This window comes from Sus scrofa, chromosome 2, assembly GCF_000003025.6.
Source record: "Sus scrofa isolate TJ Tabasco breed Duroc chromosome 2, Sscrofa11.1, whole genome shotgun sequence".
Taxonomy (NCBI): Eukaryota; Metazoa; Chordata; class Mammalia; order Artiodactyla; family Suidae; genus Sus; species Sus scrofa.
Genome location: NC_010444.4, coordinates 94,930,893 through 94,943,338, shown reverse-complemented (window position 1 = coordinate 94,943,338; position 12,446 = coordinate 94,930,893). Strand labels below are relative to the sequence as shown.

General features: G+C 32.5%; 1 protein-coding gene across 3 annotated transcripts in view; it reads right to left on the bottom strand.

The window, feature by feature from the left end:
- Positions 1 to 12,446, bottom strand: part of RASA1 (RAS p21 protein activator 1) — a 113,111-nt gene that overhangs the window by 49,387 nt on the left and 51,278 nt on the right. For all 3 annotated transcript variants that reach the window (XM_003354207.4, XM_005661545.3, XM_021084515.1), the window contains exons 2-5: positions 6,755 to 6,907; positions 5,636 to 5,771; positions 4,794 to 4,864; positions 761 to 878 (exon numbers count right to left, since the gene is read on the bottom strand). In XM_003354207.4, the coding sequence (XP_003354255.1) occupies positions 761 to 878; positions 4,794 to 4,864; positions 5,636 to 5,771; positions 6,755 to 6,907 (478 nt within the window). The remainder of the gene's footprint in view (positions 1 to 760; positions 879 to 4,793; positions 4,865 to 5,635; positions 5,772 to 6,754; positions 6,908 to 12,446) is intronic.

Here is a 12,446-nt window from a genome sequence, read left to right as displayed (position 1 = left end):
CTGTGCCCTTTCCCACCCACCACTCCAATATGAATTCATCAGTTTCAACTGAAACTTTGCCTTGCACTAAGAAACACCACACTTGGCTCAGAGGTAACAAACCCAATCAGTATCCATGAGGACTCGGATTCAATCCCTGGCCCCATTCAATGGGTTAAACGATTCAATTAAAGACACAAAGGGATACAAATGCTAATACATGTTTAATTCTTAGAAACACATGAGAACTTTCTGAAAATTGGCAGCTACAGATTAAGACATGCTAGCTTAGATACGTTCTTTACAAATAAATAGCATTTATTAACAGTAAATAGATTTTAATGAAAAATTACTTGTACTTATAAATGGAGGTTTTTCATGAAAGAAACGTATCTACAACTAATTTCCCTGATAATGGACTTGTTTCAAAATTTCATTTTTTATTTTATTTTTTTGTCTTTTGTCTTTTGAGTGCTGCACCCGTGGCACATGGAGGTTCCCAGGCCAGTGGTCTAATTGGATATGTAGCTGCCGGCCTATGCCAGAGCCACAGCAACGCCAGATCCGAGCCATGTCTGTGACCTACACCACAGCTCACGGCATCACCAGATCCTTAACCCAACTGAGCGAGGCCAGGGATCGAACCCACAACCTCATGGTTGCTAGTCAGATTCATTTCCACTGCGCCACCACGGGAACTCCAAATTTTTTTTTTTTTTCTGGTCTTTTGTCTCAAAATTTTAAAAATATTTAGAATTCTGAGAAAGAGCATAAAACTTACCACTTCTTCTACTAGGTCTTCAACAATAAGACCTTGTTCATCTGTTCTTAGATTTGTAACCCACATCCATCCATCTTCTAATTCGTTATGAACAATAAACATATCTCCTTTTAAGAAACTGAAAATAGAAATTGTGAAGTTAATGTCATAGAATACCCTAGGTCTTTGTCCTGTTTCTGTCATTATCTATATGGAAAACTTTGAAGACAGTTGCCAATCTGAATCTTGATTTCATTATGTGTAAAATGGATTTAGTAATGGTACCTGCACTATGTATATCACTGGATTATTATTAGATGAAAGTTGGAATTTATGTAAACAGGAATTATACATATATTATAGACTTTAGGGTATAACTCCAAGAAAACTAGACCTAAAAATATAAATTTCAACAGCATTACTCTTTCAGATGTAGGTAAGATATGAAATCGTAAACATAAAATAAGTATAATTAACTGATTCCACATACACAAGATGTAGTTACTTTAAATAGTCACTGTTACTTTAAATAAGAAAAATTAGCCTTATCACAAAGATGCTTATGAGACTAGCATTTTTCTCATAAAAAAAGCATAAATAAGCCTTTATTTAGTTAATTCAGATATCCATGGTCCAAAAAGCATGGCATTCTTTCTCTGAAAGTGATACCAATGGACAGATTATGAGAATGCATGCATGTTTTTCCTGCTATCAATATCTGAATGGAGAGATGTATATACAACCTCATTTCTTTTCATTGGAATCTAGATGTTTTCAACCTTTACACAGTCATAAGGGGAAAAAGTTGTTGATTTAAGTCATCAATATGAAACCATTAGTATAATTCCTCAAACTTTTCCTTTTAGGCTTGAACAAATGCCTCTGAGCACTTAAGGTTTCACGATTGATTGGATGCTACCACTGACCTGTATCCATATCCTTACCTATCATATATGCTCATTTTTTAAAAATCAATTTTCCTTTCAGTGTTAATAATCATAAACTGAAGTTCTAATAAGTTAATCTCTTCTCATACCTTTCAAACTTTGTTCTTCTATAGAATATCTCAAACTCCACTGTTAACTTGGATCAGTTCAAGAATAAAAATTTGCACATCACACTTGATGAAGTTCTCATTGTGGCTTAGCAGTAAGGAACATGACTAGCATGCAGGAGGATGAGGATTCGATCCCTGGCATTGCTCAGTGGGTTAAGGATCTGGTGTTGCCATGAGCTGTGGTGTGGGTCGCAGACATGGCTGGGATCTGGTGTTGCTGTGGCTGTAGTGTAGGCCGGCAACTGCACTCCAACTAGACCCCTGGCCTGGAAGCTTCCATATGCCGTAGGTGTGGCCCTAAAAAGACCAATTAAAAAAAAATAATAAATAAATAAAAAAACTTGCACATGACACTTGAAATGCACCTTTTTTGAATAAGCACAGAATAGTGCATTCTATCTTTTTTTTGGCAGGGGGAGGGGAGCTGCCATGTGGCATGTGGCACTCCCAGATTAGGGATCGAACCTGCACCACAGCAATGACCCAAGCTACACTAGTGATAATGCCAGATCTTTAACCTGCCACACCACAAGGGAACTCCTTGCATTCTACCTTCATTCTACAACCCTTAACAATAACTAGTGTTTCACTAGCTGAAATGTAGCAGAAATAACCACTTAACCAAATAAACTCTTCCTTTCCAGAACCAACTACCTAAATAAACACATTAAAAAAATAATTATTAGTAAGGGGGAAAAAAAGGAGTACATAGGGACAAGAAGTAAAAGAGAAATGATAAATGATAAGCTTCATTTTTTGGTCAAAAGCAATCTTAAGAGATTTTAAAAAATTTTTGACTTCTGTTATTATTGCTATATTACCGACATTTTATAATGCAAAAAACAAACATGAAAAGTAAAAAGCTTACCTCCTAGCACAAACAACATAATCTTAAGATTCATTCCATATTTTGCATTTTTCCTCAGAACAGGTTAAAGTGCTTTTATTAAAGCTCATTACATTTCAGATGTTTTTATTCTAAAAAACAAACTTCCCAGGTACATACAAAATTTTAAATTTGTTTAAAGCTGGAGTCCATTTTTTGGACAGTCTCTCAGGACCCCTTTTACACTTTCAGAAATTGTTATCTAACAAGGCTTTCCTTTATATGGATTGTACCTATTAATATTTAACCATATTAGAATTGAAAATGTGAATGTTTAAAAATATTTATTAATTCCTTTAAAAATAATGAGTTCCATCATGGCTCAGCAGAAACGAATCTGATTAGCATCCATGAGGACACAGGTTTGCTCGCCAGCCTTGCCCAGTGGGTTAAGGATCTGGTGTTGCCATGAGCTGTGGTGTAGGTTGCAGACGCAGCTTGGATCCCACATTGCTGAGGCATAGGCCAACAGCTACAGCTCCAATTCAATCCCTAGCCTGGGAACCTCCATGTGCCACGGGTATGATCCTAAAAAATAAAAAAGACAATAATAATACTATACCCTATTACATGGTAACATAAAAATGAAAAATAATTATAGTTTTTACAGGTTTAGTAAGCATATTATTGTTTGGCATTTTTGCAAAACTCATGTCTGGCTTAACTGAAAACTGATGGATTCTCACGTTTCTGTGTTTAATCTGTTGATGTATGTTTTTTTGCTTTAAGTATATAAAGAATCTAGCTTTATACAAATATGTAGTTGTGTAAAACTTAAGTATTTTAATAGTCTTTCAGATTATAAACTTGACTAGTAGTACCTTCTTTTTTTAATTTTTTTTATTTTTTTGCTTTTTTTGTCTTTTTAGGGCCACATCTGAAACATACAGAGCTTCCCGGGCTAGGGGTCCAATCAGAGCTGTAACCACCGACCTATGCCACAGCCACAGCAATGCAGGATCCAAGTCATGTCTGCAACCTACACCCCAGCTCATGGCAGTAGTACCTTTTTGGAGGTTGGTTATAATGTGCAATCTAAAACTATGTTATCAGCAAAGTTTCTATACCCATTTCAATAACATCTATTAGTCCATTTTGTACTTCAAATGGATCTTTTACCCATGCATAATTATAAAAATAGTTTTGATCTTATGAACCCTGTGAATGTATCTCAAGGATCCCCAGGGTTACATGGATCATATATTTTCAGAGCTGCTGTCCTAGATGATCCCACTGAGAATTTTCAAATTATCCAAAATTCCCAAATTGGCAATTCATCACTGCTCCTCTTTGTTAGATCCATTTCTTCCCTTCTCTTTCTTTCACTGGTTTTTCCAGCTTAGATCACAAATAAAAGTGTGCTGATAAGAACTAAATGAGAAGTTGTTATTTTGAGGACAATTATATAAAAATGGAAAGCCTCTTTTGAGATTTCAGATAGTTTGTTTTTTAAAATACCATAGTGCCAGAAATTTTTAGTACCTCCCAAAAGTTATTATATTTTAACTGATGTTGACTTTAATGAGAAGCTGTATACTCAGAATCACTAAAATTATTTCAAAGTGGCCTTAACATTTCACCAGTAAGAAACAATTTTCTACTGGAAAGCTAGATAGCTTATAGAAAGATATAGATAATTTCATAACTGCTAATTTTCAAATTATATAAAATCAAATTCTATAGAAATAAATTATATCTAAATTAAATTACATAATAAAAACTTTATCATGTTCTGCAGCTATTTATACCATAACATGTAAAATTAATTCACTCATAAAAGTTGAATAATTATTTGAGTAACATTTAAAGTTGAAGTGTGTCATGTAATAACAAAAATTAAAATGGGAGTACTGAATATAACAGAACTCTCCTTACTTTGTCACAGTCTAATAAAAAGCTGTTATTTCTCCTGTCATCTTCACTGTGATCTCTCTGATCCAAATCCATAAGCAACATATGGGGTCAGGAACAATGGACTTAATATTAAAGACATGTTTTGCTGGATGCTATGTTCTCAAATTCCAAAGCCTTCCTAGTCCAAGAGCATTAAATATTCAATCTTTCAAATGCTTATTTCAAATGCCTATAAACGAAAATATCTTATAAAATACCTTATTTCATCTGTGTCTGGTACTTTCGTGTAAGGGAGAATGGCTCGAACACGCCTTCTATCTTCTACTGGCTAGAAACCATAAAAAAATTGATTTACAAAAGATAAATAACCTTTTTAAATCAAAGTCAAATCAGGTTTGTCCACATAAAGCCAATAAAAATCCACATTATAGGAGTTCCCATGGTGGCACAGTGGGTTAAAGATGTGACATTGCCACAGCTGTGCTGTAGGTTGCAGCTGTAGCTTAGATTCCATCCCAGATATGACCCCTGGCCCAGAAACTTCCATATGCCATGGGTGTGACAAAAAAGAAAAAACTCCACAGGATCATTCAAATTATTTTTTGCTGGGGTCCAAGTGCCCAAAGCCTTGAAATGTTCATCTTGCTTTGTTGTTGTTTTTATAGAAATTCTTTTAACAACATGACCATCATGTTTTTAGTCAGGTAATATAACTTACGATTTAATTTTTTTTAAAAACTACACAACATATAATATTGCGTTACTGTATGTTGTTATATATATAACTTTTCTCTAATGACGCAAGAGACATTTCAGAAGATACAGTAACTTCAGCATTAGCACTGTGATATCATTAAAAAACATTTAAATTATCACCATACAGTATGATTTTAAAAACATTAGTAACTTCAATACAAAGTTATAGAAAAATTACTTTCTTTTTTAAAGAAGTGGCCAGTTTTTCTCTGACACTACAACCAGATTTAAAATTTAATGTAACAAATACTCTTGAATTACAACAAACATCACAAAAAATTGAACAAGAGCTAACTTCATTAGTAAAGTGAAATAATAAAGTTTTGAAACATATTTTACTTGCCTCTGGCGGTGCAACTGGATAAAGCAATTTTTCTCCTTTAAGCAAACAGGAAACATGACTGTAATAACCTATTAGGTCTGACAGAGAAGAAAAACGTCTTCCACCAATGTAGTAATCTCCACACATAGCAATAATCCTATTTTTATAGGAAAAAGAATACAGAAAAACAAAAACCTTTATAGCCAATTTTGATGACCAAGTTCCATGGATATTATAAATTTATAATTTCATACTGTTTTCCTTTACCTGCATCCCTATACTAAAATACTACTAATAATACCTTCACTATATGAAAGTTACTTAAGATTGTCTTTTAAAAAGATATGTGTGCATTTGATATGAGATCCTTGACTTATAAACCTCAATTACATAATTCATTAAAATATTTGTAAATTCATCCTCAGACACATCTTCCTTCTTTCCATATTTAAGACAAAACAGGAATTTTAATAAGTTTCCTTTGGCTAAAAATACCTTACAGATCTCTTGAAATATTTACACAGACTATAATAATAATCTCACATTCTACATATGGTAGATAGTACTCATAGAGCCTATTTTTAAAATATAAAAGTCAATGGTACAAAAACATTTTATCAATTAACACTATAGGCACTGGATGATTTTTCAATGTTTCCAGAGAAATGAAATCAATACAATATATGTAAATATATTTATAAATATGAACTTTGATATCTGTATTTGAAAATCTACATGTCTCTTTAATTGAAGTGAATGTCTGCAGTTTCAAAACACTGAAGTTAAAAGGAATTCAAGGGCGCATACTTTTCTCTTAAAATACTATTTCTAAATTTTCCGTTACTCTGATCTAAAAGTATACATTTCCTTTATTTCTGCTTTACCATTCAAGGTTTCTTTGTAATTCTTTATATTTTAAAAATGATAATTATATTTAGGGTCAGCACAAAACCATCCAATAATAATAATATTCTTAAACAAAAATGTAAGCATTCAACAGCATCTACTCTAAATCACTAATTAAATCATTTAATTAAAAGTGTTTCTTTCCCTATTATTTAAATGTCACTAAAGCAGGTCTATGAATACTACAGAAAAATAGCTTTATTATGTAGCCTCATAATAGGAATAAAAACTTACCTAAAATGGTTGACAACATTTGTCTGGCTAAGAAATGAAAGTACAAAGGAACCTGGCCTCCGATCACTCTCTCTTATAAGGTAACTGCCGGACTTCCCTGCCTGCCTGAGGCGTTCTTCTGCTATGGTTCTATCAAGTTTTCCATGATACCACCTAAGGAAAAAAATTAAAGAGATGAGAATAAAAATAGCAACCATAAAATTACTATTGGTAGTTGAAAAACATACTACTAAAGATTTTACACACCTACATATTAACTTAAACATTTACATTTTTTCTGAACCAGTTATTCCAATTTTAACTCGTGTTTTTAAATTCTCAGGCTCTCAAAAATAATTCAGTCACTCAATTTTTAATTTGTTCTCTAAGCCCAGGCCTAATCACCTCAAGTATGAACCATCCAATACCTACTTAAAACATTAAGACTAAGATGAAAAAATGGAAACAAATGATCCCTTCACTATTTCTCAATATATTAAGGAACCAAGATTTAACAAGGCACACAGTATCTCAGAGAAAATAAAACTTTCTTTGATTTAGTGTTTGTGCCCTAAAATACAAAAAATAGAATGACACTAGCCCTATTCGAATTTCCTATTTCAATATGAAGTTAATTAGTCCCTTTTGTCTTAGGATGACCCACTCCATAATCACATATTTGAATTCTTCAAATGTATTTAACAAACATGTGGGAAATAATTAATACTGTTGTCCCTTTAACTTTCCTGCTCTCAAATTACCTATTTTCTATCTACCATATTACCAGATGATCTGCTTAAATGACTGGCTATACCTTCGCTACAACCTGGCATCATCCATACTATCAAACTATGCCTATAAAAGCCTCATGGATTAATATAAACAGAAGCACACTTAGATTGGAATTTTCATATGGTCATGGTAAAAAGAAAAAAATCTACAAAGTAATTATTATGAAATATTCTTACACTTTTAATATCCTTTGGTACTTGCGGTCTAATTTGAAACATTCAGAGGAAAACAATAAACATTCATATTACATTGACGTACTCAATATCTAAGCATTAGTCGACAAAACTATTATAGTACTATGACTATTTTTATAACCTTGCTGAAATGAAAGCTTACTATTCTTAACTTTTTAAGAAATTTAAAACTTCTCAAAAGAATTATTTTTAATTTTCTTCTAAAAACCAACCCATTTGAAAGTTTGTATATAAGACAGAAATGAAACAATGAAAAACAATCACAGAGCTTCATTATAACAGTAGAGCTGCCCCACAGAGCAGATTTACACCTTGAACAAAGACAAAACTAAGAACAATATTAAACAAAGTATTTTATTTATTTATTTGTCTTTTTTGTCTTTTTAGGGCCTCACCCTCAGCATATGGAAGTTCCCAGGCTATAGGGGTCAAATGGGAACGGTAGTTGCCAGCCTATGCCACAGCAATGCCAGATCCGAGCCACATCTGCTACCTACACCACAGCTCACAGCAATGCCAGATCCTTAACCCACTAAGCAAGGCCAGGGATTGAACCCGCATCCTCAGGGATACTAGTCGGGTTCTTTAACCACTGAGCCATGACAGAAACTCCAATGTATCTATTTTAGTGTACTTGATATTTGTTAAACTTCTGTATTTTATGCAAAATGTCAAGATTAAAAGATTTTTTAATCTCCATCTTGTAAACACACTGTAAGACCCAGAGGTATATGAGGCATTACAAATTACTAATTTATAATAAATACCCCATTTTTATGTATTTGTGATTTTCAGTTTTTACATCTATGTACTTTCTATAAGATTCTAGCATTAAAAGTGGTATTTAGTTCAAGACAGAGACATAAATCTAAATAAACAACCGTCTCCTGAATATTAGTAATTCTCTTTATGCCAAAAGTTTTGAAGATACTAGAAAAAAAATCTCAATTCTTGATTATGACTATAAATTGAAATTGAATTATCCAACAATAGGCTTATGAGCACATACGCATTTGACTATGATTCTCGAAAACTGTTAAAAAGATCCATTGTTACAAGCCTCTGACTGTTCTAGGAAAAAAACTGAATTATCTTAACCAAAACTCAGAATTTCTTGAATTATCTTTATAGTCCACATCAAATTACCAAGGAGAATCAGACAAAAAGAATCTTTTAAATATATCTGCACAGATATATTTAGCTACTACTGAAACATAAAGCAGAATTAACCTTACAATTTGCAGTCTTTATCCCATTTAAAAGCTTGAAAGTCAAAATATTTTATATATTAAAGCTACTACTGAAACATAAACCAGAATTAAACTTAAAATATGCAATCTTTATCCCATTTAAAAGCTTGAAAATCAAAAAATCAACATCATACTAGATAAAAGTAATGGCTTTACTAAAATTGTGTAAAGCATGATATACTGAAATGTTTTATAAATGTTTTAGAAAGTAAATAAATCAAATGTGATATGATTTGATTTAAATACTTTACAGATTAATAGAACCTTAATCTGTTAAGGTTCTGAGCACTAATCCTTAGGTCTACTTTAATACAATGTCTCTCAACCTTTTTTTAACCTATTTTCTTTTATAAAAATAAAAATTTTACCTACCACGAGATTGACGGTCCCTAAGGTGGTAGTTTCACATGGAGAATCATTACATATTCTATTTAACCGCAGCAGTGAAGAGAATGCTATCTCCCTTAATTTTCTGAAATTTGTAATACCATTCATTTTATATAAAAAAATGAGGAATATGCCATCTCAAAATATACCCGCATATGACACTCCCCAAGAGGAGACACTTCCTAGTAGATATTTGTCTAAAAGGTTCAATTTATCATTATAACAAGAAAATGAAAGAAAACCTACATTTAATTATCCCCACTATTTCTCTAAGTCTTTACAATCAAAGCTTTATTGTATCTCTTTAAGGATACTTTTGCTGGTGACTATTTTCAAATAAGTAAAAATTAAAAAAAAAAAAAGATATGCAACTGGAAGCTAGAATATTCCAAAAGAACACAGAATAACTGAAGTGCCATTTAGGGGAATGAGAATATTCTGAGTATAACATGAGATTACCAAGTATCTATAAACTCCAACACCTAAATTAAATGTTTTACTCTGCTTAAATCTGTGGCAATTATAACCCACAGACTGCACCTGACACATAGTAATGTTAATCTAAAAAGTATTTCTTGAGTGAAGGAAGAAGTGTTGAATCATAAAATATAATAGTGAAAAGTAATTTTTTAGAAATCTAGTTTGATTTCCTCCCTTGCCAATTCAAAGAAAAACCAAAAAATTTCTTCAATGTGCACAAAAGCAAATTCTCATCTTTTTCTATCTATTTCTGAAAAGAATATGAAAACAATTTTGGCTGACAGAGCTCAAAGAAGGATGGCTACACTGGTACCTCCTAAACTTCTTCAAAAGAGATTAAGCTGACTGGTGAGACTAGAACCTAATAGAAACCTCCACATTTATGTAAGTCTCTACATTTTTTACCTTATTACCACCACTTGTTTAAAAAAGGGCAGTGGAAATAATCTCCATCTGAACCTTGGAATAAATTAAATATTTATCCTAAACTTCTTTAAAGAAAAATATAAAAGTGAGAAAGCACTACATAGGCCATACAGTATAATGTTTAAGAGTGTCGGCTTATGTTTGAATACTAGCTCTGCCAACTGTATATACAAATGTGGGCAAAGTTCTTAATTTCTGAGCCTGAGTTGCCTCGTAAAAAAGGCACAAAATAACAGTATATACTTCATAGAAGGTTGGCATGACATTGTTAGAAATGAACTAATACATAAACTACACATAAATTACATACATGTACACATAGGCTATAGGACTGATTAATTCAGCTTTGTCAATGAAGATTTCATATTACATACTGTTACATGATGGATGATTACTATGTGGGTCACTTAGGTCTCAGTTATCTTTCTGCTTTCCAATCTTGTTTACCTTCTAATTTTGGGAAAAGAACAAAAGAAACCAATTTTTGTTTCTTCTAAAACACTGATTTTTAAAGAGGAAATTTCTTTTCCCAAAAACTCTTTTTTGAACATTACAGATCAGACATATTAATTGAGGTTGGAGACTTCAAAGTATTCATAAAACAGAATTTCTTCCATTTCTCCTGGCAATTCCAGAAGGAAGCCCTAAAATAGCTCCATTCTTTCCCCAATGTGGATATATTTTTTGGAGAGACAGCAAGCACAGTATGCACTTGAGATGTTATAAATTAAGTTTGCTTAAATTAGTACTTTAATAATAAAGTATCTACTGTTTTCCTATTTAAAAGTAAATTAGCTCTTTCTCTTGTTCTCTCTCTTTTAAGCAAGATGGGGGAGAGATACAGAAGAAAATTCTAAAAGTAAATACATTTTTCTCAGCTAGTTTTGTAATTTTTGTTGGGAAATCATACAGGCAGATATGGAGTCCCTTGATATCATTTTCTTAGATGCTACATAACTAAGTTTATCTAAACTAAAACATCTAAGATGAAACTATACATTAAATAAGTTAAATAAGAAAAGAGGTAAGTTGGGCAAACCTCAGGAATCATTTTAAATTTGGAATCACATGAATGTTTTTATAAGCATATATACTGGTACAGTTTATTTAAGGGGCCTTAGCAGAGCCTTTGTGCTTTTTAGTCTCTCATCAGGTAGAATACAGAAATCTATACAAGAAAACAACCTGTTATGAATATAGATAGGTGCTTCATTCAAACTACACGATTATTTAAAACTTCACAATCCTAAACGAAACTGTCTACTACAGTAGAAAACTATTAAAATAGCACTACCATCAACAAATTTCCTTTGTATAAAAAGGAAACTAAATTGCAGTTCCCAGCAGATCACTTTTACTTTCCACTATGCTCTTCCTTCTAGTTATATCACTGGCAGGCACCAAAGTTCTCACAGAGAAACATATATACAAAAATCTCATTGCCAAAAAATGTCATCACCTGAATCACTTGGAACCATTTGTGCCTGATCATATAATGAACTTCCAAAGTTCTTCCTTAACTCTCAAACATGTTAAGCAGATTCTCTCACACATGCTGTCCATTCTGAAATTAAACTAATTATTTCAGGCTGGGAGTTGAGGCATAAAGACATTTTCTAAACCTACTAGAAATCTCCTAAAACCTCAATATTTCCTTTCAGCAAACAAAGTCATACAGTCTGAGCTAGTGGTTAAGAAAAATAAACTGACTTTTTAAAGTGAAGGGGAGAGTAAAGAAAAGACACCTTATACTAAGTGATTTCATTCAGTCTTTTTTTTCCCGTATCACTATATGCAGACAGACCAAAATTTGCTCACTAGGAAATTCATCGGAACAACCACTAGACTAAGGGAAATAGGTACCCCTTAGACCAACTACACTAAAACTTGAGAAGAAATATTTACATGTATGTTAGACCTCTTGAGTATATTTACAGGTTCAGGCAAATATCAAGTGTGTGTGTCTGTGTGTGTTTGTCTATGTATTTAGTCATTTACCTCAGATCAAATGAGCTCAAGGCAAGGGCAAAAATTTGATTTCCTTTTGCCACAGGTAACACGTTTATAGAGAACTAAGGAGATTTAAGTTCTATGGGAGTATTAAAGAAACAGCACTGTCATACATCTGTCCACACAAAATTTCAGTTTATACAAAATGTGGGACCAACAATACAATGTTTATGC